This window comes from Ammodytes marinus (genome assembly GCF_949987685.1).
Source record: "Ammodytes marinus genome assembly, chromosome: 23".
NCBI classification, from domain to species: Eukaryota; Metazoa; Chordata; class Actinopteri; order Uranoscopiformes; family Ammodytidae; genus Ammodytes; species Ammodytes marinus.
Genome location: NC_137227.1, coordinates 3666297 through 3692822, shown reverse-complemented (window position 1 = coordinate 3692822; position 26526 = coordinate 3666297). Strand labels below are relative to the sequence as shown.

Sequence of the window (26526 nt, the reverse complement as noted above, 5' to 3'; positions counted from 1 at the left end):
TGTTTCATCATCAATCATACATCCCTCCACTAGAACAGTATGCCCAAAAACTAATATTTAAAAGAACTCTTTATACTCCATGTCACAGGAGTTTGAATTTAATTGCGAATAACACCTTTTGGAAAAACAGTACATGTGCCCTTTTTAAAATGGCAGCAGCTGTGAAATAAATCTTGGGTCTGGGGCCTAGTTCAAGAACAGTTTTTGGAACACACTAGGAGATATTCAGCCAACTATTTCGATTTCAGCATGTAGAGGAAACCTGGCATTTTTTACTCGGGGGGGGGGGGGGGAAAGATTGAAAAGGTGCCATGTCATGTGTGGTCTGCGGCGTATGGAATGTGAAGGGCAGTTATGAATGGTTTAAGCATGGACTGGTCCTTCTCTGACTCCCCAGGTTTTATCCACAGTCAATTTCAACAATAAGAGATTTTAAATTAGTAGCAAATTAGTAAACCAAAGTTGGCAGTGTTTGAATTGCACCCAATACACACTCACTGCAAATTTGTATTCATATTTGAATGTAGTATTACCAAGTAAATATCTGGTCATTGATTAACTCCTTTATGATTTTCTCTACTTACGACATCTATTGCAGTATGTCCGTCCTGGGAGAGGGATCCCTTACTCTGTCAACTCTCCCTGAGGTTTCTCAATTTTTTTTAATCCCGATAAAGGGTTTTTTACTGGGAGTTTTTTCTAAGCCGAGCGAAGGGTCTAAGGGCAGGGTGTCGTACTGTATGGAATGTAAAGCCCACTGAGGCAAATGTCTATTTGTGATATTGGCCGATACAAATTAAACTGATTTGATTTGAAATGGGGCTTGTGTGTGAGGATATTCCTGATTTCTTTGTCCTGCCCTTTCATTTTATACCTCAACACACCTGCACAGAGTCAAGCCAGTTCTGCTAGCTCACATCAAAAGCTTTTTTTACAAGCGCTAGATTTTTCTTTTGTCTCTTGACTTATCTATGACCACCTACCCACCCTTTAGATGACAGGTCCCCCACCACATCAAACGGGGCAGAATTACCCAGAGGCCTTTGTGTATCTGTGGGTTCAGGTGGTGACTAGAAAGCCTCCTGATCCTCCACTGTAATGAGTGACTAGGCAGTGCCAACACAGGTGAGCACCACAGGAATTCTTAGACCGCAAGCCTTTGAACCTCGGGATCTCGGTGTGTGTGTGTGTGTGTGTGTGTGTGTGTGTGTGTGTGTGTGTGTGTGTGTGTGTGTGTGTGTGTGTGTGTGTGTGTGTGTGTGTGTGTGTGTGTGTGTGTGTGTGTGTGTGTGTGTGTGTGTGTGTGTGTGTGTGTGTGTGTGTGTGTGTGTGTGTGTGTGTGTGTGTGTGTGTGTGTGTGTGTGTGTGCGTGCGTGCGTGAGAGAACATGAAAGGTTGTCGTAGTGACCAAATGAGGTAATGTATTTATATGTGATTATGTCAGATTAATAATGGTAATGTGACCATGGTGAAGCAAAGTAAGCTTGATTTTAGTAGTGTTCATAAACACAGGCTTTTCCTGTCTGCCTGCCCTAAATCATTTTGTCTGATTTCGTAAGAATAATCAGGCCAGAGCAAAGGCAGCAATAATAACTAAATAGAAATAGCATTTTATTCTCACCAATGATCTCGTTTGCTGTTACGGGTCATCTATGATCATCAGAGGAAAATAACACTGTTTCATAAACATTAGAAAGTTCAATAGGAGCTTTAAGATTCAATCTACTCTGCAGAATACTGAACCCACATGCCTGCTGATATTTTAGAACCCTTACCCACTTTTCCTTATCAATTTATGAATAATTTTAATTAAAAGTGAACAAATGCTTGTTGTAAGTTCCCAAAGGGCAGTGGTGACGTATCATGTCTATTTTAATATTCATATTTGACACGCTTGAACACGTTTTTTTATTTTGGCAATTTCTATAAATACATTTTCCATTGTGAGTCTAGTGACAGACAAATCGCTGCAACCCTTGTTATTTTGCCGCTTGTCTATCTCACCACCTAAAACAAAACATCTCTTCTTGTTTTTTTTTCCCACAGGGACCTACGGAGTAACTTGATCAGTCGCATTGAACCGGGCGCTTTCCTGGGATTGCCAGCGCTCAAAAGACTGTGAGTAGAGTGGTAGTGTGGTGGTGGTGGTGGTGCTTTGGCAGCCCTTGCCGTCTCTTTTAATGTGGGTTTTTTTTCTGCAAGTGTGTGTACTCTACGTTCAAACATGTAGCCCCTCTGGGACTTCACTGAGGTGTGCCTTCTTTTTTATTATTGCAACCAAAAAGACCTCAAAAATGACAGTTTTCTTTTAGGCAGTTTGAAGTGCCTGCTTTAATTATTTGCCGTGTGAGAATAATGTCTTATGAGTATTGTGAGTGAAGAGACGCCTCTTGTTCAACGTGTGCTTACACACATAAAGAGATTTTGGAAATGTGGTTTAAGCAATTTTCTTTTGGGTAATTTGAATGGGGAAAAAGCTTGTTTGTGTTTGGCCAAATATGCCACGCAGTTCCAGAGCTTTTTCCAAATTCCTCAATGGTCTGGGCTGTATGTGAAAGACAGCACTATTTTTTTTATTAGCGTTAAGTAAAAGAGCTCTTTAAGCTATGCCTCTGACTCCTCATTGTGTTCTTAAAGCAGCTGTTGTGTTGTATGCCGTCTATAGCTATGTGCTGTGCGTGTTCTAGCAGGTCCAGAGAGTATCCAGTGTCCATAAGGGAGCACGGTCAGGCAAAGCTAGTCTATTTCCACTGGCTTGTTTTATCTGGCCCGCTGCCAGAGACCACTGCACACACCATGATATGCTTTCACACACTTGGGGGGGAGGGAGGGGGAAAGCCGGGCAACTATTTAAACGAGTGTGCGGTGTTTAAATATCACGTGAAGATCGTCGTGATATGCAAAGAATACATAAATCTGGAGTCCATCTGGGATATGTGGTGTGTGAGTGTGGGAGGTCAAACTGCATGCACGTGCATGATTGTGTGTTCATCTTTGTGCGTGTGTGCGTGTGTGTACGTGTACTTGTACAACTATTTTTGTGAGAACCAATGTGTGTTGGAATGAGGACTTTTTGGCCAGCTCTCACTTTTGGACAGGCCTTTAAACTACTGTTTGAAGGTTAAGACTAGATTTTAAAGTTCAGATAAGAATTAGGTTTTGGAAAAGGGTCAGTGCAAGGGTTGGGGACAGGGATTTATTTTGATGGTTAGGGTTAGTGTAAGGGGCTAATAGGGAACGCATCATGTCAATGATTGTCCTCACAAGTTTAGCCGTACAAACGTGTGTGTGTGTGTGTGTGTGTGTGTGTGTGTGTGTGTGTGTGTGTGTGTGTGTGTGTGTGTGTGTGTGTGTGTGTGTGTGTGTGTGTGTGTGTGTGTGTGTGTGTGTGTGTGTGTGTGTGTGTGTGTGTGTGTGTGTGTGTGTGTGTGTGTGTGTGTGTGTGTGTGTGTGTGTGTGTGTGTGTGTGTGTGTGTGTGCGTGTGTGTGCGAGCATGAGAAGGAGCAAGAGCACAGCGTGAATTGGAATCATCCTAGAGTGCCCGGCCGCTGCCAACACAAACTTGAGCTTGACTATAAGAGCCAGACAGGAAGGCAGTCAGCTCCTTGGCTCAGACCCGGCCTCATTCTAACCCTCATCATCAATGCATATTCATGCAACACTCATGGTCTCATGCCTGCCTATATTTCTTCTGCATATTGATATCTTAACCACGCACACACACACACACACACACACACACACACACACACACACACACACACACACACACACACGCACACTATTCACAAAGCCTTTGGTTTTTGCCTTAAGGGTTACTAAGTGTAATTGACCCCCACCGCCCGTCTCAGTTCATTTCAAAGGATAGTTGTCATTCAGTCAACTGTGTAAGGGGAAGGGGAGTGCAGAGAAAGAGTAAGGAGACCATGAGGTAGTGCTAGGGCCCTGGGAATGTAAACACAGAAGCCCTGCATCAAGGCTTGGCTTCCTCCGCTGCTACACGTCCTCATCAGTTTTTTTCAATTTTTTTTCTTTTTTTGTGCAAATGGTGAGTGAAGTAAATTGGCAGCAGAAAGTACATGAAAAATACTACCAGCCTTTATTATGTCACATTTATTTGACGTACGTTTGGCTCTGGCACATGCTTCTGTACCTTCACCGTTGTCCTATCTTTGACTCCACTTTCCCTCAACCCCTCCCCCCCTTAGTATTGCCTGTTAATAAAATTAGATTGTCTTCTTATTTCAAGATGGGCCATTGGGTAAGGCCTATTTATCTTATGTGTCAGGAAAATGTAATGAACAAAGCTGCTGAGATAATAATACTAGTGCTACACATTAGACGTTGGTCTTATTAACACACTAAATGGTGGTTGGTTTTAAGAAGCAGTTGTGGTGACTTTTGTTACAGTGAGCAAAGTTTGTGAGTCCAGTTTTCATAATCCTTTGTGAACTTGAGAGTGGATGCGAAACACTTTTACAGCCTAGGCTCTGTAAACAGGCATGTGAACTAAGTTTGTTAACAAAAGGGGGCCGCCATAGCAAGTATCATTGCCAGTTTACAGAGCCTAGGCTGTGTATTAAACATTGGATTTCGTTTTCAAGTTCACACACAGTATGTACAGGTAGCAGATCGTGACGAGATTATTCACTGATTTTGACAAAAAAGGATTTGGACAACAATTAATTAATAATATTTTGCATGCCAAGGCCGCGTAAAACTTTCAAATTGAGTCAATCAAGTATTCCTTCCTTCACTTTACAGACAGTTGACAAACTTTTCCCGCACAGGTTTTAAAACTATACGAGCACAATATGCAACCCTCAGGCGCCACGTCAGCCCCCTGTAATCTACATTCCATCAACAGCTGAACACTCCACAGCCTAATCACATTGGGCTATTTTTGCCTCTCTCTTCCCCTCGTCTCATCCACAACGACTGAAGCACCGCTCTGAAACAGTCCACCCTGCTGTGAATGTGCTGTGTGCCTCTCTCTCTCTCTCTTGAAATGCTTGTTTGATAGTCTTTTGTAATGGATTTATATATATTTCTGTTGTTGTTGTTGAACAAACAGATATATACACATACAAGAACAATCTGCCATTTGTCTGTGTATCTGCATTGTTCTGAACACATGTCAGTGAGCTGTATTCATTCCTGACAGAGTGAGTTAAAGTAATATGAGTATTTGGCATCATGTCTTCAATCCCTTGATGAAGCAGTAACTCTAGTATCCTAGGCAATAACGTGGGATGAAAGTATGCCTTTTAGCTGGTGGGGGGTGGGGGGGGGGGGGGTAGCAGCTCCCTTTACTTCCACTGGGTTATCCTTCCCCTGACACACAATATCCTTACACAAATTGGCAAGCCAGCAAAAAATTGCGGTCTTTATAGTTCTCTTCCAAGTGGAACTAATAACCTCCTCACACAGTAGAATTCCCCAGCTGGTACCTTAAGCACCAACACCAATACTTACATAAATGCTCAGATGTTAGCATATGTGCCTTGACAGTCATTTCACCAGGTTTGACTTTGTGTCAGTATTCCTGGAGCAGCTTTAGGATACGCTTTAGCTGCTGGGCTGAGGTAACTGTCTTTTACTACCAGGCCTCTTGTTTCTTTTACTTAGCATTGTTCACTGATGGGATCATTCACAGAGGGATATGTGTTACAGCTAGTGTGGATGTGCTGTTGCTTTAAACCTTATCTCTCTGGGATTTAAATACGCTTACATGTGATGATTACTGGATAAGCTATTCAGGCTTAGCATTCAGGAATGTATGGCTATAATTTTGTCAATAACATTGGATCAAATCATAACAGAGAGCTAAAGGAGTATTTGACTCATTTAAATGAATTGCTTTGTGTGCGCCCCCCTTTGCAACTGTTTGCCACACATTGGCCACAAGAAGTCATAATATGTCAGTGTTAGTCCACTATTATTCCACTGCAATGGAAGTGTCCAATGATAGAATAATAATACAATAATGTTACAAACGATGATGAAAGAGGATGTTCCCTTGTTTCATCTGAACAGTTTTTGGAGGTCGCAGGAAGTCAAACTATCCAGTATTTTTCACAATAAAAAAGCTGAACTTAAAGAATGAACCAAAGGTATTTCACATTATTGTCTGGTCAAGAAGTCAACTCTCCAGCAATCCATATTTATTTTGATGTTTGGACTAGCATGGTGGTTGTATAAGAGGCTAGTGTACTAACGTTTGCCTGCAGCCTCCAGTGAACATTCCCTCTTTGCAGCTACTTTACTGTTTGAACATTGGCTGTACTTCACGTAGGTAGGAGGAGGATCAGTCTTTTCCATGTGTTCAGCCCCAGACTCCCTCCTCCTGTCTGCTCTTCCTTCTGAAAGGCGTCAGCAGTCTCACACACTTCCATCTGATGTTTGCCAGAGAATCCATGTCAGGTCACATCCAGGGGAAAAAAACACACACACTTTTTGACGTGTTTGACATAATTCATAGGTGATTAATCATCTAAGTGTTGGATGTGTAGGTAACCCCCCCCCCCCCGACCCACCCTGAGGCCCACACAGTCTAAAATCACCTTTTTAAAGTTGTAAACCTGTCTGCTGAAAATTTGCCTCAACCTGTCCATGTTGAACTCTTGAAAAAGATTTTTCTTAGTTATATCCAGCTACTTAAACATTATTCCATTTATCAATCTCTCTCATGATACAATCTGATTTTCATGGCTTATCTTGTTGGGAAAAAGTCCCAGCCTTAAAGGTGGACTTATTGATTCCGGAGAATGCTTAGTTGTCAAACTCTCTATTTGTCAAGATCGGTTAATATCTCCTAATGATCGGCTACCTGTCCGTACTGGGTGTGCGCTGAAAAAAGGTGTTGTTAATGTAAGTGTAGTGCAGTGTTAATACACAACTTAAGCTCTGTAAACAGGCATGTTGCTAGGTATGGTTGACCCCCTTCGTTTACATACCCTTTGTTTACATACCAGTTGACAGCCTAGGCTGTGTATGAACACCAGATTTATTTCAGCGCGCACACAGTACTGAAAGGTAGTGGACCGTGAGGAGATATTCACTGATTTTGACAAATTGATTCAATTTCTCCAGCATTCTCCAGAATCACTGACTCCACCTTTAATGCAGCATGCCTGCTAACTGTTAGCCCTTTAGACCACTGTAGCTGTCATGTTGTGTTATTCCTGAAATGATGAAGAAATAAACCAGAAACTTCTTTTTCCGTGTGTATTACAGAGATTTGTCCAACAACAGCATCGGCTGTCTCAACATAGACATCTTCAAGGGCCTCACAAGCCTGACCAGACTGTACGTATCAGTAACTACTAGTATTTATTTTTATGAATTGTGTTCTGAAACAGACATTGATATAACTATATCCTAAATAGACCGGGACAAATACTTCTGTTTTTCATCAATTATGCGTTCTTTTTTGTATTATCCAGGAACCTTTCAGGGAACATGTTCTCTTCATTGGCTCAGGGAACCTTTGACAGCTTGGTTTCTCTGAAGGCCTTGTGAGTATTATAAGTTCACGGACAATTACATGCCATAGTCAAAATACGCTTTGCAAATGCTAACGAGTGCTAATGTGATGTGCGTTTGTTTTGTGCACCCCCACAGGGAGTTCCAGACGCCCTACCTGCTGTGTGACTGTAACCTCCTGTGGCTGCTGGGCTGGATCAAAGACAGGAACGTGGTGGTGAAGAACACCAAGTGCTCCTACCCCCAGTCTCTCCAGGGACAGGGACTCATCACCTCCATTAAGCCAGAGCTCCTGACCTGTGGTAGGGATAAACACACACACACACACACACACACACACTCTCACACTCACACTCACACACACAGCCTAGTTAAAGGTGCACTATGCAACTTTTGGCGTTGTATGACCACTTTCTAATTTCTCATAACTGATAGACAAACTTTCCTCACAGGACAATTGTATCCTTGAAACACTAGAATGCTACCTTTTAAAATGCACTGTTGTTGTTGTTGTTGTTGGTTTTTTTTGCAAACATATTCTAGTCTTACTTTTGGTTCCAGCAGGTGCTTCAAAATAATTTAGTTTTGATTTATGATGATATAATTATTAAAGACAAAGAATTACAATTAGAAGAAATATGTGTTGTTAACTTACTGCATGCTCTACAAATATATACAGATCCCCCTCCCTTGAACCTGCATAGTGCACCTTTAACTTGTTATAGTTTGTAGTAGCGTCAACACGGAGCGCCGTCTCTTTTCGTATCTCTGTTTTGGTATCAGTGTTTGGGGAACAGGGTAGACAGGGGGGGTGGGGGGGGGGCTTGTGCATTGACACAGGAGATAAGAGAAGGGCTGCCCAGGCCAATGCTGCCTTTGTTTGTACTTGCTCATGTCTTATCAGCTTGGCACTCATCGCGTTGAGGGATTATGAAATACATGGCAAAGCTCTCGCAGGGGAGCCGTGGCCGGACATGAATGACAAATGGCACAAATGTAGCCAGCAGAGTTTCAAAGGGACTGATCTGGTTTCCCTCTGTGTCTCTTGGGGCGACTGTGGCTCAGGTGGTTAAGCTGGTTGGCCAATGATCCTAGGGTTGGCGGTTCGATCCCAGCCCGGCCACTTGTGTCATGGTCGTTGTGTCCCTGGGCAAGACACTTCACCCACCTTGCCTCGTGTGAATGTGTATGACTGCTGTATGTTTGAGGTGGTGGTCGGAGGGGCCGATGGCGCTGAATGGCAGCCTCGCTTCTGTCAGTCTGCCCCAGGGCAGCTGTGGCTACTATGGTAGTTTACCACCACCGGTATGACTGTGTGTGAACGAATTGTCTGGAACCCTGTAAAGCGCTTTGAGTATCATGAAAGGCGCTATATAAATCCAAGCAATTATTATTATTATTATTATTAAAAAGTAATGAAACCAAAAAAAGACGGTCAAAATCAATGGTTATATGTGAATCTAAAAACCCTGATTTTTTTTCCTCAGATGCTCCACTGGAGCTGCCCTCCTTCCAGCTGACCCCCTCCCAGCGTCAGGTGGTGTTCCAGGGGGACAGCCTGCCCTTCCAGTGCCAGGCCTCCTTCGTGGCCGAGGACATGCAGGTGCTGTGGTACCAGAACGGACGCATGGTGACGCCCGACGCCGCCCTAGGCATCGTCATTGAGAAGCGCATGGTGCAGAACTGCTCTCTTATCGCAAGGTATGCTTTAGTTTAGTTTAGTTTACTTTAGTTTAGTTTAGTTTAGTTTAGTTTATTAAAGGAGAAGTAAGTGATTTATTTAGTTAATATAAGTGTTAAATCCCTCTATATTCATACAGTGATCAATTAAACAGTATGCGCTGCTCATAACACAGATCTCCCAGTCATTCAGCTTGGCTGTAATTGCCAGTGAAAATTTTTAAGTTTTATCCAATCAGGAGACACAGCGCTATAAAGAGGCGGGTCTCTGTGCCTGTGAACGATGACTGCAGTCACTAACAGGAAGTTAGCTGAAAGGACCATATCTCCTAGTTCTCCTTTAAGATCCCTGTTAGCTTCTGTCCGTCTTAAATAGCAGCTAGTCTTCCTGGGGTCTCCATTATTTCAACAATATTACCGGTACATAAACTGGATTACATCCATCCATGACATTCATACTTCACAGTACATCAAAAGTACAGCAAAAACATATACTTGCATAGCATTCATACTCACAACATAACACAAATCATAGCAAATACATCACACAACATTCAACACAAGCTCAAAAGCCCAATGTCTAATACATACAGTTGCTCACCTAATAAGTTATATCTTCAATAGTTATTAACAGAAAGAAGGTACCTTGAAATCTACTATTTATACATATACGTTCATGTTACTATGTGTACTTTTTGTGACCATTAGCAGTATACCAAGACAATTATTTTAGCATATTTTAACAGCATCTATATAGCTCTTTGTGTTAGGCTGGGTGATGTGTGCATACATTTCTAACATTTCTCTCATTATTCACATTTCTCTTCAGTGCATTGACCATCTCCAACATCCAGCCCGGGTTCACTGGGAAGTGGGAGTGTCGGGTGTGGACTAGCAGGGGAAACACCACTAGGACGGTCCACATTGTGGTGCTGGAGAGTTCTGCTAAGTACTGCGCTCCTGAACGCGTCTCCAACAACAAAGGAGAGTTCAGGTGAGTGCACACACGCATAGCCAGACTCACCCTGAGTTCCAAATCCCATACTTCCCTACTGTTTAGTATGCCAGAAAAGGATTTAGGATTTCCCAATACATGCACGTCAATTGTAGTATGCTGAAAATACACAGATGCCCCCAAAAACTCCAATAGCATTTTGGAGTAATCGCCTTTTATTCTTGACATTTCTCAACATCATAAAAAAAAACTTCCTTATTTGATTTTTATTTCTCTCCTGTGGCCCTAAAACTCTTCTGTACTTAAGTATGTAGTGTAGTAAAAAGAAAAAGTATGTGATTTGGAACGTAGGGTCACTTAAACTACACACTCCTATGAATGGAGTGCAGCTCTATCCTATGTGAAAGCCTATGTTAGATTTGATGATCAGGTCTCTGCTAATTAGCCCTCGATGTAATTTAAAGAGATGTGTTTAACCTGGCCCCACACCTAGTTCCAATAATTTCACACTTCTAAATGTATGCATTGCTCCAAATAGCTGTTTATATGTTTTAAATAGCATTTTAGGAACTAAATTCTATAGCAAACTTATTCAGACTTATTCATACATATTACTAATGACTTAAAAAATGTTTTACTGACTTTGTTATTCTCCAAATTGAATACATTAATGTGAACACAGATGTATTCCAACTAATGGGAATTTGAACCAATATATTGTAAGTGGAGCATGCACAGCACTGTGGCTCCCCCTTGTGGTTAAACATAGGAATTACTTTTGGCCATAATCACTACAATACCACATTTATCTTTTTTCCTTCTTTTTTTTATGACACCTTTATCCAAAGGGACTTCAAATAACCATGTTTGTTCCACCCAGAAAATCGCAAATATCCTGCAAGTAAAACAACCTTCCTCCAGTGCTACATTTTTAAAAAACGAAACGAAAATGAAATGAGCCATGTGCAGGTGATGTTACACACAGTACAGCTCACGTGACGCAAAGCAATGAGGAAATAAGGACATCGCATGTATCAGTTAATAAGGGAAATGGAAACAGGCAGGACCGATGTGATTTTTGCTTTTGTCTCCTTCCAGATGGCCTCGTACCCTGGCAGGGATCAGAGCCTACCTGCCCTGTAACAGACTGCCCTCCAGTGCAGGCAGCTACTCAGGCAGCTCAGGGGAGGAGCACAGGGCCTGGAGAGACTGTGACAGAGAGGGGCTGTGGGCGGACGAGGACTACTCCCGATGCCAGTTCCAGAAAGCCGTCACCAGATTTCTATACGTCATCAACCAGGTCTGTATCATGGATGGGCCGAGAATGTTATTTTAACTGCACTGTAGCCTCATTCACTGTATTTTATCATTGTCTTTATGTTCACCCATTTAGACCGGTGTCATTGTTTTTAAGACACATGACCAATGATATGCAATGTGATTCGCTGAAATACACATGTGGAAGACAGTTGTCCAAAGGCAATGATTTAAAGTTATACAGTTGAAGTTAGTTTTTTTACTTTGATGAAGTTTAAAAACATGTAAATGCATTTTGAGGCAAAGGTTAAATGTGCTACAGAGGCAATCTTTCGAATTTTTGAAATTGTATTATGTTAATTGATTTTTTAAAGTTCCTGAATTTTAGGTCAAAGGCAGTGATGCACAGTTAAGCTTTTAAATATGTATTTTTTTCTTCTCATGCCTCCATCTGCTTCAGGGGCTGAGGAATAAAGAATGTAGTACATGTGGACATTATGTGCAGTAAACCCTCCGTTGTTTAAGTAGACTCGGATCTTAATAGGTTAATTCACTCTTATTCTTTTCTGCTTGTCCCTCTTTGCACGGGCCATTTCAAATCTGACGCACACTAATGCTCTCTCTCTCCCTCTCTCTCTCTCTCTCTCTCTCTCTCTCTCTCTCTCTCTGTCTCTGTGTCTCTCCACCAGATGCCTCTGAATGAGAGCAACGTGGTGGCCAGCGCTCAACGCCTGCTGGTCTACACCATCGACGCGGCCAACTTCTCAGACAAGATGGACATCATCTTTGTGGCCGAGATGATTGAGAAGATTGGCAAATTTGTGGAGAAGTTCAAAGAGGTGAGTAAACATACCAATACAAGCGTAGCCCTTCACAGCAAAAACTAATCAAAGCATTCATTTGGTGTATCACTCTTTGCCAGCGCTAAATAGATTAAGGCTCAACAGGCTGCTTGTTGTCACGTTGGGTAATGAGGAAGGATGTCTTGTCACGACTTTCGGCACAGCTGTAGGCCAACAAACAGAAACGTTCTCAAAGTAAAGGAGTTCCTTAGGCTACCACCAGCACTACAACTTTAAAGCACATAGTTGGGGGCGAGATCGTGCTTGAAATGTGTGGGAGGCAAATATCTCTCTGCAGCATATGTTCATTTTCTTTGACCCAAACAGATTCACTTTCACAGTCATTTGGAATGTGAGCTGTTGAGTTGCAATGAGTACATTTTGTAGTGTCACTCCAGTTGTATAACTTCTCTAAGTCATTGCCTTGAATTTTTAGAGATCAGTCTGGATTTTTCCTCAATCTTCATCTCTACATTACTTCATGGAAATGCTCTTAATGACAATATTTCTATTGTGAATTTGGTAGAAATGTTGTCAGTAGTTTATAAAATAAAACCAAAATGTTCATTCTACTCAAACATGTGCCTATAGATAGTAAAACAAGAGACACTGAACATTTGGAGTGGTTTCTTAATTGTGTCCACGGCTGTATGTCTGTGTGTATTGACTGGTGTCGACATGTTTTTATCTTGTTAACTCCCTCAGCTGGGTGAGGCTATAGTGAGCATGGCCAGTAACTTGATGCTGGCGGATGAGAGGGTGCTGTGGATGGCTCAGCGTGAAGCCATGGCCTGCTCCCGCATCATCTCCTGCCTCCAGAGGATCGCTGTCTACCGTCTGGCCACAGCACAGGCCTTCTTCCTGGTAAGGCCTGGCGCTTTATGGACCCTTATTTATTTGCTTAGTTAATGGTTCATCAACTTCAATATGCTGCCAGTTTGGGGATTTTATTAACAAGGGCAAACTATATAAAGTGCAACAGTTGCAGAATAATAATTCAAAGTTATATAAACCATTTGAATAAAGTCTCCAATCAGGTACATTTGACTTGAGCATCAAAATGAACGTTTAATGTTGTTAAAGCAGGCACTCATTTATACTAGTGTCTGTTGTCCACAGCTGCTTACATACTGTATGAAGAGTTTCAGACATTTCATTAAATCATTGCAGCCATCTGAAGACATCAGGAAAGATATGTCGAAACTAGGGCTGCCACTAACGATTATTTTGATAATCGATTAATCTGTCGATTATTTTCTCGATTAATCGATTAGTGTTTTGGTCCGTAAAATGTCAGAAAATGGTGAAAAATGTTGATCAATTTTCCAAAGCCCATGTTGACGTCCTCAAATGTATTTTTATGTCCAAAACACACAGATATTTCAGTTTACTGTCATAATAGGGTTAAAGAAACCAGAACATATTCACATTTGAGAAGCTGAAATCAGAGAATTTGGAAATGTTTTATTAAAACATTACTCCAAACGATTAATCGATTATCAAAACAGTTGGCGATTATTTTAATAATCGATTAATAATCGTTTCGTTGATTAATCGTTGCAGCTCTAGTCGAAACAAATCTACAGCCTCTGATATGACGAGTGTGCAGTGCCATTATGTTTGGTCTTCCACTTTGTTTGTTTATATATACTGTTCTATATTGCACAGAACATTCCTTTGCACTACTTAGTATTAAGAATTTATCTTGTGTAAATATTGTTTATGTTTATCTTGTTTATCTTATGTAACTCTATATTTATTTAATTTTATCGTTCTAACTGCACTGTGGGTCAGTGATAAACACCATTTAGATTCTGATGTATGTTCTGCATATATCAGAACTGACAATAAAGGACTTTGACGTTTGACTTTGACTTGATATTTCTCTTTCCCTGTTGTCTATATCCAGACTTCCCCTAACATAGCGCTGGAGGCTCACACTGTCCGGGCCAACGACTGGAATGGCATGACCTGCATGTTGTTCCAGAGGCCCAGCCCCGAGCGCCCCCCCGGACAGGACCGCCAGCTCACCTTCAAATGCAACACCACCAGCTCCTTCTCCAGCATCGTTCACAAGGTCAGCTCCTGCCTCCTGTTAAAAGGAATACTTCACCCATACGGAACCGGCGTTCTATCATGATAAAACTCGCTATTATAATATGATGAATGAGGTTTCTCTTCCCTCAGTCTTCCCTTGGCCCAGCTGTCCTGTTAATCCTAACCCCTACATTTTACCATGTGTGATGTCACGCATGGGGAAAATGTAGGGTTAAGACAGTGAGACCTTAAAACACTCTTTCTGCCTTTTTCTCAGGCTACGATGAACCGATTTCAATTTTTTTTTGCAAATTTATACTACATCGGTTCTCAGAGTTCAATACACCTTCATATTTCCACCAGTGAAGTAGGTCTTTAATAACACTGTGTTATTGCAGCTTGTAAGCGCATTAAACAAAACCCTTCAAATGCTTGACATGATCCAAACAAAACAATATACAGTATCTGTTTCATGTTTTGTCCGTATAGAGCACCATTGTGGAGGCTTCCCTGCAGCTTCCCCAGTCTCTCTTTACCCAGAGTGCATTGCCCGGGCAGGCAGACGACGCCATCTACAAGCTCCATCTGTTAGGCTTCCGCAATGGCAAGTTCTTTCCCTCCACGGGCAACTCCTCCCTGCTGGCTGATGCTGGTAAGAGGAGGAGCGTGGCCACCCCTGTCATCATGGCCATGATAGGTGAGTTCAGTCATAATGTTTTCATATAGTGTGAAGTGTTAAATATGTTTTGATCTTTTTTTAAAGGTACAGTGTGTAGAAATAATTGCAGTTTTTTTCAGAATTGGTTTCCATTTTTCTACAGTAGCACAGCATGGACAAACTTAACAGCCTGCCTTACGCGATTTTAAATTTAAAGCGGGCGTCATGGGGAAATGCACCAGAATAGATAACTAAATAAATCTTCACCTCATCACATGATATTGTGGAAAGACTTGAGGCAGTGGTGGATGATGCTGCCATCTTTAGTCACTAGCTAGATGATGCTAAATACTCTGACATTACGCACTGCACCTTTAAACCAGAGAAGATCAATCTAGATAAATTCTGACACATTCTTTTGCCAAAAAAACTTGAGAAGCACCAAAAAAAAAAACATTCAGCTCATTCAAAACAAATTATTCCATAAAACTTGAAAGGCTGTTTTTTTTTTAGTCTTTTCTGAAAGCCCTGTCCCTGTTTTTCAGACGGCTTGTCCCTGCGCGTTCTAAAGACGCCCGTTAACATCACCCTGCGGCGTTTTGCCCGTGGCTCTGACGCGGTGTCGGCCAGCTGGAACCTGAGCCTGGTGGGAGGCCACGGAGGCTGGCAGAGCGACGGATGCAGCATCCTGGGTCACCACGATAACTTCACCACCATCTCCTGCAACTCTCTGGGCAACTATGGCCTGCTGATGGTACGTCTGGTCTGGGTTAAAGGACACATATTATGCTCCCTTTTCTGGTTCAAAAATTGTAACCTCCGGGTTTCTACTAGATACTGTTTTCATGGTGTAGTGTTCGGGAAAAAACATTTGTATTTATCACAGTGCCATTGCTGAAGCTCCTCTTTTCAGCCTCTGTCTGAAACACTCCGTTTTAGAGTCTCTTTAAGCCCCGCCCTTCCTAAAAGCCCAGTCTGATCTGATTGGCCCTGAAACTAACTGCAGGTTTGAATCTAAAAGACAACTTTTTTTATCATACTATGAGAGTCTTTAGTCACACCGAGGACCCATCTTAATGTTGAAAAAAAACATTAACATTTAGCATAATAGGTGACCTTTTTAAAGGATTTTGAAAGCAATGCACCGCCACCCATTCATTTAGCTGATTGGCCCTCTAGTGGCCATTGGGAAATACTGCGTAGGGTCAGGGTATGTCATTATTATATTATTCCTAACTGTATGTATCACTTCATACAGGACCTCAGCAGTGTGGAGTATTTTGCTCCAGTCATCCAGCCCCTGCATCCAGTCATCTACGCCACTTCAATCATACTACTGCTCTGCCTGTTCACCATTATCATCAGCTACATCTACCATCACAGGTAAGACATTGACCTATATTGTTCTATTGTGAGCAGTAGCCATCATCAATATAATGTCAGTTCAATCCAGCCTTAATGGGGTTAATAAATGAACCAAAATGCCTGAATTAAAGAGTCTTTTCCTTTCATTAATTTTGTGATTTGTTGTTTTTCTGTGACACCAGGTCTGTCCGTGTGAGCCGCAAGTTCTGGCACATGTTGGTCAACCTGTGCTTCCACATCTCCCTCACCTGCGCCGTCTTCGTAGGCGGCATAAATCAGACACGTTACGCCAGCGCCTGTCAAGCAGTGAGTACACACACACACACAGCCAAACGCTCCCCCAGTGCACACATTCCTAACAAACCCTAACAGTCAGCGGTAAAAACAGGTGAACAAGTGCTTCAGATGTTTTCAAGGGGGGAAAAAAAAGAGTCGCCTCTGGCTAAGTTCACTCTGCTCGTAAAAACTTGTGGAAACAGAGTAAAAGTGACATAGACAGTTACAGTAGATTGTTTCCTGGGCTGGAGGCCAATCCTGCGCCTTCCCTTATGCTTTGTTGTACTGATACATCCTCTTCCACTTCCACAAAGTACATGGACGAATGACTTCTGCAGATATTTTTTTTGCCCTTTTTATTTAATCCCCTGTGGCATAAAGAATGTTTTTTTTTTAACTCTGGTCGATGATGACATATTCATTGTTACATTTGTAAACAATCATTATGTTACTTAAAATACTGCATTTTATAATCCTGACATATTTGATTGCATTTCTTTTGCTTTAGTACATGTTATTAAATGGTGCTGTCTTTTTTCTAGGTGGGCATCTTGCTGCACTATTCCACTCTGGCTACCGCTCTGTGGGTGGGCGTGACCGCGCGCAACATCTACAAACAGGTGACGCGCAAGGCCAAGCGCTACGAAGAGCTGGACGAACCGCCACTGCCACCACGGCCTATGCTGAGGTATGATACCATCTCCACTGTTTCATTACAACGAATGCAGATAGACAAAGACAGAGATAAATTCATAGCAGACAGACATAAGTTTGTACTTTGCTCCGGAATTAGTAATATTCATATGAACTTATTACTGCTTTTGGAAGGATGGTTTGACATAAATATCTTAAATATTACACCTCTCTTTATCTTTCTTGGCAGCAGCATGTCACCCAAGCCTAAGATGGGTGCATGTGTATACAAATAATGCACTGCTACTAAAATACTCTATCACTATGACATGCATTTCTAAAGCGAGAATTTGTCCGGTGGTCATGTGTGTTGGTCAAACTGCCACATGGTGTCAGTGTAGAGGCTTGAAAATACCAGTTGGACCTCCAGGCTTCCAAAACAGAAAGATAAAAGCAGCACCTCCTCTCTTTTGTTTTCTCCCAAAGGTTCTACTTAATCGGCGGAGGGATACCTATCATTGTCTGTGGCATCACCGCAGCGGCTAACATCAAAAACTACGGCAGCCGCACCAATGCGCCATAGTAAGTAGACCCTTTATAGAAAGTACTTGGACGTGTCTATCCCCCCCATCATATGCCAATGTCAATGCTGTGCCATTGTCTCTGGACAGCATTGTTTAATGAAGCCCACTATCATTTACATTCTGTTCCCTGGAGGAGTCGGCTTTAGCCATCGACCAGGCCAGACTGTGTTGATTTAATAAATAATTGATATTTTTACGAGGGTAGAAAAAGTTTATTCCCTGAAGTTCTGATTACGGACCTCATATTAATTGTGTGTGCATCCAAGCAGCAAGCAACTGCTGCCAGTTTATAGCAAGCGCCCCCCCCCCCCCCCCACCACCCACAGAGCCCAACCCTCCCTAAAGTGGCAGCTGTTTGGATTGTGCAACTCTGCCGGCTAATTGAGAAATCTGGACCTGTGTCCGTCTGAAGTCTTTGGAGTTTAATTAATTCCTTGCGAGCGAGATGAATCCAGCCTGCGTTATAGAATGTCCAGGGTTCAACATAACTTTTTTTTCCCACTGGCCCGTCGGGCCAGTGGATCCGAGTTTTACTGGCCCCTTGTATATTTTCACTGGCCCTGCACACACTTTTTTTTTCTTCATAATTTAGTGTCAATAATTATAATACCTGTATTAGAAAAATAAAGAAAGATAACCAGATCTAAAGGGAATATCTATTCTGTAACAGTAGCCTATAGATATTCCCTTTAGATTTGGTTATTTTTCTTTTAGTTAATTATATGAAATGTTGATATTGCTCATACACATAATATAAAACCAGGCAAACATATTGAATTAGAAGCCTACAACTAAAAGTATGTTGAAAGAGTCGGCCAGTATTTTAAAGTCCAGTAGTTTGATGGTTGTTTTTATTCTTGAATTTGGGCAGTTTAATGAATAGTTCACCTGCAGAAGTCATGTTCAAACATAAAAAAAAATAAGAGATGAAGGTCTGATCATTCTTTGTGGTGTGGTAGGCTGTTTTTATTACTTTCTCTATATGACCGGTTTTCCACTTGCGCTCAAGTTGACTTTAAAAATAGAATAGAAATCCGAAAATCAGTGGGTTATGCCGTTTTTTTAATGGGAGATTTCACCGTGTATGTGAGTTCACGTCTGGTCGTGAGCGCGCTGCAGGAGTGTCACTTCTCCATGAAGTGTCAGCTTCACATAAGAGTCCGGTGTGGGACCATTTTTTCAAACTATTGATAAAAAACAATGCAGTGCAAAATATGCAGCATAAGTTAAAAGCTCGTCTAAGACTATGACGTTAAATCACCTTAGAAACACACAATGCCTTCGTCCGATCACAGCAGCGTTTCACCGTGTGATCTCGCCAGCGAGTGAGCCGCCGCGCAGATGAACTGTGGTTTGTGGCTAAAATAATAACCGGGGATATTCTCCCCGTTAGCGATTTCAATGGGAAAGACTTCCGCGATCTGATTGAATGTCTCGAGCCTGAAAACACAGTGCCAAACTGCGCGACTATACTGTACAGTGAGCGGAGTCCCTCCGTTCGTTTCTGTCTACAACCGACACAATCACCGGAGACGCATTCACAGCGTTTAAATAACGCCTCTCATTTGTATTACCATTGGGGCTTGGATGAAAATACTGTAACATGACGGCGGCAGATAAAGGAAAAGCGCAGTTATCATTTTCTGCACCTCAACCTCTGCTGTGGGAAGAAAGAAAGGGGGCAAAGCAAGTCGATTGATTTGTCGACTCGCAGGCGGACAGTAGGCAGCTCTGCCAACGGAGCGAGAGTGCACCCGCTTGTTGCCCCGCCTGTCAAAACACCCACGCATCGGTGTCCACTGGCCTTTCATTAAAAAATATATTTTATATTAGGTTTATTATATTGAGTCTTAAATAAACACTGCTTTCATTCTGACTCTCAACGCGCATTTCAATGAACCATGATGTAGTCTACAAAAAGATACTGAACTGTGATTGGCCAGTCACTGGCCCGGGCGGGACAGTGACTGGCCAATCAACTTGCCCTGCATATGATTTTACTGGCCCCGGGCCATCGGGCTATACGTTATGTCGAACCCTGAATGTAATGGGACAGTTCACTATAAAAAAAAACTGATACACACAAAGTTTTTCAAAGAGTCATATTAAGAAGTAGATATAGGATGTGACAAGTTAAGATGACATGTGGAATTGTTTTATTGAGCACTGTTGGCAATTTTTCTTTTCTTGTCAAATATGTTTGAGTCAAAATCATTGCCTGGCACCTGTCCATATTGTGTGTGTGCTGAAAAGGAAATCCAGTGTTAATACACAGCCTAGGCTCTATAAACAGTTATGCAAACAAACAATATGTAAAACAAAGGGGCCCACCGTAGCTAGCAACATACGTAGGCTGTGTATTATCACTAGATTTGTTTTCAGCTCTCACATAAAACCATACAGGTAGCAGGTTATTAGAAGATATTTACTCATTTTGACAAAAAGGGATTGTGTTCTCCAGGATCACTCACTCCACTTTTTTTTAAGTTGTTGCTAAAATCTGATCTTGTTATAATTGGGGTTACAATCTGTTGGCGAATCTTAAAAGCTGCAGCTGTAATCTGTCTGTGTATCAAATGGCTGATCTCACTCTCTTGTCTCTCTCTGGTCTTGTGTAGTTGCTGGATGGCCTGGGAGCCCAGTATCGGGGCCTTCTACGGCCCGGTGGGCTTCATCCTGTTTGTGGACTGCATGTACTTCCTCAGCATCCTGCTACAGCTGCGGCGCCACCCTGAGCGGCGCTACGAGCTCAAGGAGCCCAGTGAAGAGCAGCAGCGTCTGACTCCAGCCCACACCATGACAGGACCAGACGGCCCCACCTGCCTCCACCCTCTCACCATGGAGCTGCAGCCCCACGAGGCCTCTTCTTCTGTGGTGTCTGCCCCCCTCGCCGTGCCCCTGTCCGCCCTGGAGAACGAGCACACCTTTGCTGCTCAGCTGATGGGGGCTGCGGGGGCCATGGGGCTGTATGTGGCCCTCTGGGTGTTTGGGGCCATGGCCGTGTCACAGGAGCACCCCTTTGACCTAGCCTTCACCTGTCTGTTTGGAGTAGCCGCGCTAGCCTTGGGTGCGTTCATGGTGGCGCACCACTGTGTCAACAGGCAGGACATGAGGCGCTACTGGTCCCAGGCTTGTTGCTCGGGGAGACGGGCCTACTCTGCACAAGAGGACGTGCTCCTGCCTCAGTCCGGCCTGGCGCTCGCCTCCACGGCGGGGTCTGCTGACAAGCCGGACGGGGAGTCGTCCAGGTGTGGCCACAGCAGCGCAGAGTCCTCCTACACCAATAAGACGGGCCCCAGCATGCCTAACTCCGCCCACGGCAGCAAGCTGACCAATCTGCACGCAGAGGCGGCCCAGTGCAAGTCCGCCTCCGCACCGCCCACGGCCAACGGTGCGGCCGTCATGGACAACAGCCTGACGGAACATTCCATAGACAATGAAATCAAAATGCACGTGGCGCCGGTGGAGGTGCAGTTCCGCCCGGTGAACAACATTACAAATCCCAACGCCGCCACTAACGGGCACGCTGGCCGGCATCACAAAAACAGAGCGCGGGCACACAGGGCCAGCAGGCTCACCGTGCTGAGAGAGTACGCCTACGACGTGCCCACCAGCGTGGACGGCAGTGTGCAGAGCGCCCCCCAGAGGAGGAGCCACCATTATGACGTAGCGGCGCGCAATAGCAGACGAGCAGCTTACATGGCGTACAGAGAGCAACATCAGAGCCAGCTGCAGCAGGACAGCAGTGACAGCGCCAGCCTGCCACGCCGCTCACGCTATGCAGACAAGGGAGGAGGAGGAGGGGGGGGAGGCAGCCCCATGGGGAACGGGACAGTGGTTACTGTAGAGACAGAGCAGGTGGCTAGCACTGCAGCACTGTCCACCTCAAGTAAAGACTCTGCTGCTCCCATAAAGCAGCCCAGCAGCACTGAACTAGAGAGTCAACCCAAGTCCTACGGGCTCAATCTCATCATTCAAAATGGTGGCACACTTAAAGAAAATGGACAAGCAGTCTCACAGCCTTTGATTAAAGCAGAGAGTGCGGCCAGTATAAAGACTGGCTTGTGGAAACATGAAACTACTGTGTAGTGACAGTTTCCATCCCCCAAAGGACTGCATTGTGATAATGCTTCATCTCGAAAACTGTGAAAAAAGTTGTTTTGTTTGTTTTCCGACAATTACATCTTCACTGCCACTGTCTTTTGTAGATACGTTTTTTAAATGGTCTATTTTTATAACTTTTTAATCCAAACCTTTTTATTCCATTTAAAGTCGTTCTGTATGTGAAACTGCATGGACTGAGCTGTGGCCCTGTGCATATACCCCCCTCCCCCCCCCCAGGGGATTTTTTTGTTTTTTCCATTTTCTAGTTTGTCCCAACAATAATAAAAGAACAAAAGTTCCGTTGACCTGATTACATGTTGTTTTATACTTGTGATACCGACAACAATCTTATCTCATGCCTTTGCAGCCAGTGCAAAGGTGATTTGAAAAGCTGTTTTGTTTCCAAGAATTTTTCTCTTGCTGACAATAGCTTAATTGGGGTTTTTCACTGACCTTCAGGTGTCCTCAGGTACCCCCTACCCCCCCCACCCCCCCTCTGCACTGGAGCAGCACTTTAATTGCAGCCGACTGTGGCTTTTTGTCTCTGTAGGGGTTTTTCTGTTGCCCGCTGGCAGATTTGATGAGTGCACTGTTACATTGTGGGCTCCTGCTGACTTGATGGCCCAGTGCTTTGACTGACAGCTGATTCACAGGCTGAGTGAAGGCAGCTATCATGAGAAGAACATAATAATGACAGGAAAGCATCTCCTTCTCTCTGTCCAACCACTCACACCTTGACATTTGCTTTAGGGGAGAGAGAGTACAAGTGACTGCAGAGTGTGCTCATGGAGGTGTGTGTGTGACGTGTGCTCAACACAACAATCTTTAGTTAGCAGTAGTCACAATTTTTTTTTTAAAACACACATTGTAAAAACTAGATTCAGTCCAGAAGTACTGATGTGAACGTGTAAAGTGGCAGATGATGGAAATACTCAAATACCTCAAAATAGCACTAAAGTAGAGTTACTATACAGTGAGTAAATGTACTCTTAAGGCAGCCAAGTAGCATTTTTCGCCTCATTTTTACTTATAAGAATGCTCTCCAATACAAAGATATTATTAAATACAGCAATCGCTACCGATCATGTCATTCCAGCACGCCATCTTGAAATACGGCTGCTCGATTGCTGCAAGATAGATTCTCCCAATTGTACCCCGTTTGAGAAAAATGACAAGCAATCCTTCGCCTACTGATCATCCCAGTCACCAGAGGAAGTGGAGGGAGACGACCGCAGCTCCGAAATCTCCCATTAATGGCATATTAATAAAACGCATATATCAACTTCGGGACAAAGATATATTGCCCGAACCATCTTGGATGTGACAAGTTCTAATAAGACTTTTGAATTATGGAGAGAGCAGTTCCACCTTGATTAGTGGCAGCAGCCTCACTGATTCCCCCCTCTGGGCACCGCAGAGTGATCTTCAAATAATTGCCAAGGTTCTTTTAGCAAGGCCATCTGTTAGAAAAGTTCATGTGAGGGAATGACAGTCGGTGGATGTTTGTGCTGTGTTTGTGTGTGTGTGTGTGTGTGTGCGTGCGCGCGCTGCTCATCAAAGCAAATAAACTGATAGGATCTCTGCTTAGAGATCACAGGGACACCTTGGGCAGAAATCAATTACAAATTAAGATAAAACAAAATGGGAGTCCATTTAGATCTTTTTCTAAGTCTCATTGTGAAGTCTTAGGGGTCGGATCGAAACGTCCCAGACATAATGAATCAGGGATGAGAGAGTCGCTCGCTTTATAAACCAGTCTATTTTCAGATACTTCCACTTAGTATGTTCCGTGGAGCATATCTGAGCCCCAATGCCTTATACCAGGAGGAGGCCCCGGGCACTGCCAATAACACCTAGACAAATCAAGTGCTGTTTACATTTTTCCAATGGCTTCTTCTCGCCGGTGCCTCCAGGAAGCTTCTGGGTCTGTTGTGGAAACTTGCCACTGGAATGAAGATTGATACTTTCCGGAAAAGTGGAGCCATCTGACTTGTGCTGGTTTGTAATTAGAGAGGCTAGGGCCGTCCAGGGGAAGCAGGGATATTTTATACCTGCAAGTGTGTGTTAATCACCAACCAAAAAAACCCTTGACGTGACGTATAGATGAAAGCATCAATAAGGATCCAGGGTCTGTTATGATCGTCACTGTCTAAGCAGCTGTCTGCGGAGATCATTTGGGGGATGGATGTAGTTAGGTGACTATTTACGTGGACTTCATTTCAATGCAAATCAGGCAAAGTTGAATCAGTATTCAAGTTGTGTTTAAGCTAGGGTCAGGCCTTTTTTTTTTTTGCAAATGTTTCAGTAGCACTTAGACATTCGACACAACACTCCACCACTTTCCTCCAACCGTCCTTCACAGTATACGGGGATGCTCACACATTATTCTTATAACTAGTGTATTATATTGTTCATCAGACATTTTTCATACTTGGAAGAATTTTCACATTTGCACATTGTTTCCTCCAAAAAAAATGGCATATTACTCCCCAAAGAAAGGGCTGTCTACACATTTGCATTCTGCTATGCCAACTTTTTTTTTTTTTTTTGCTGATGGAGCCTAAGAGGCATTTTAGGGAAACTTAGTCAGAAGAAATGGAAAAAAAAACTGTCTTGCTCACATCATGAATCTGATTAAACAAAGTAAAAGTGGAATGAAGAGAAAAACAAACATCAAACTTGAGGTCTTTTAGCTGGTGTTTTCAGGTGGGGGAATATACTGTATATTTCATACATTTTTGGATTCATATAAACTTTGACCTTGGCCTTACATTGTACTGTTCAAAGTGGATGGCCACATTGGCGACAGCTGGTGTAACACAGAACATATTTACTTATTAGGTCCGGGGGGCTGCATCTTTAATTTGGAGCATCAAAGGCCTTCCTCTGTGCTAAGCCATTGCATTTGTTCACAATGTAACCTTCCAAGTTCAAGCTTAACATTTGCCGTTGTCGTCCCGTGACTTCTGAAAGGACAAAAGCAGACCAATCCAGAGCCTCTCTCACTCTCTTTGGTATGACAGTACATTAATAGCTTCTGAGGCTGCCTTTGTGACATTCACGTCTTGTGCCTGGAGAAGATGAATGCTCTAGTTTTCTGTCTCCCTTCAATCAAACTGATTACGTTGTCCAAAGGGCTTCATGGCAGTGAAGTCAATAATGGAGTCTTAGATCCAGAATATGCCATATGTCATCAGCGGGAGATTGCCTTGCAAATTTGTGCTAAATCAGCTATACTATTTCCACCTCATAATTGAAACTCCATATTTAGCAGTGACCAAAATAATACAGCCTAACCTGCAGCAGTTGTGTGTGTGTGTGTATACTCCCAGACCGTGTTTGAATAAGAAGATTATGCTCATTGTTTAACAGTATATTGAGATGAATCGATTGCGATGGAATTCTAATATCGTCACACAGTCCCCTCATTAAACAGCGCTTATGCATACCAAAATATATCATGATTAAACTCTGGGCACCGTCAGACAGGAGGGCAGAAATAGAAAGTCATTTGGTGATCTCAAGAGGAGGAGAGCATGGCTATGGTACTGGACTGATGGAATGTTGTGGATGAAATAGTTTTTCTAAAGTGAGACTTAAAAGTGAATCAGTATGTCTGTCGAATGCTTGTTGTCTAAATAAAATGGTCAAAATCAGCTTATATCTCCTCACGATCCACTACCTGTCCATACTGTATGTGTGTGCACTGAAAAAAGAAATCTGGTGTTAATACGCAGCCTAGGCACTGTAAACGGGTATGTAAACAAGGGGGGGGGGGGCGTAGTTAGAAACAAGCCCCGTGTACAGAGCCTTTTTGTCAGAATCACGCAAAATAAGCATTCTCCAGAATCACTGACTCCACCGTTAATACATTTCAGAGGATATTCCTTTTCTTGTATTACAGACGTACTTGGGCATGTGTAAAACAAAAGGAAAATCAAAGTTCTCAGCAGACCCAAACGCATACTGTATGTTGCTGCTTTCTATACTCGCTGTTATTTTACTCCAACTTCTTCCTAGAAATATCAGGAAAAATTAGGTATGGTCACTCTGTAGTCGCATTCCATCTTATTTTCCCTACACACACACACACACACACACACACATGCACACGCACACACACACACACACACACACACACACACACACACGCACACAATGCCATATAATGATGACATCAGGCCATCTGCAGAGACTCCATGCCCACGTGTTGGCGGACCTGTGCTCTCATTAATGCCCTCATATTGCCATCCATCTACCCGTGCCAGTCTGTCTCAACCCATTTTGGCTTCATCTGTCTGTCCAGGTGCTCTGTTATTTATAGTCACCTCAAAAACTCATTGTTCACGGCGACAGTTGCAGACAGAAACCCTCTCTCTGTCTCTCTCTCTCTCACTCACACACACACACACACACACACACACACACACACACACACACACACACACACACACACACACACACACACACACACACACACACACACACACACACACACACACACACACACACACACACACACACACACACACACACACACACACACGCACTATTGGAATGCATTTGTCCACTCGCTCTGCACTCTTTGGAAGAGAGGCCTCATGCATACATGTGGATGGAGGTTAATAAATACTGAACAATTGTGAGGG

The 26526-nt window shown here is 43.1% G+C and overlaps 1 protein-coding gene across 1 annotated transcript in view; it reads left to right on the top strand.

The window, feature by feature from the left end:
- Positions 1–22187, top strand: part of adgra3 (adhesion G protein-coupled receptor A3) — a 33644-nt gene extending 11457 nt beyond the window's left edge. Inside the window, exons 3-19 of the mRNA XM_080051651.1 lie at positions 2047–2118; positions 7238–7309; positions 7447–7518; positions 7625–7788; positions 8974–9187; positions 9996–10160; positions 11220–11421; positions 12068–12217; positions 12926–13084; positions 14130–14297; positions 14747–14954; positions 15461–15669; positions 16174–16298; positions 16463–16586; positions 17099–17244; positions 17676–17771; positions 20392–22187. Coding sequence (XP_079907777.1) covers positions 2047–2118; positions 7238–7309; positions 7447–7518; positions 7625–7788; positions 8974–9187; positions 9996–10160; positions 11220–11421; positions 12068–12217; positions 12926–13084; positions 14130–14297; positions 14747–14954; positions 15461–15669; positions 16174–16298; positions 16463–16586; positions 17099–17244; positions 17676–17771; positions 20392–21862 — 3817 coding nt within the window. The 3' untranslated portion in view covers positions 21863–22187. The remainder of the gene's footprint in view (positions 1–2046; positions 2119–7237; positions 7310–7446; positions 7519–7624; positions 7789–8973; positions 9188–9995; positions 10161–11219; positions 11422–12067; positions 12218–12925; positions 13085–14129; positions 14298–14746; positions 14955–15460; positions 15670–16173; positions 16299–16462; positions 16587–17098; positions 17245–17675; positions 17772–20391) is intronic.
- The last annotated feature ends 4339 nt before the right edge of the window (positions 22188–26526 follow it).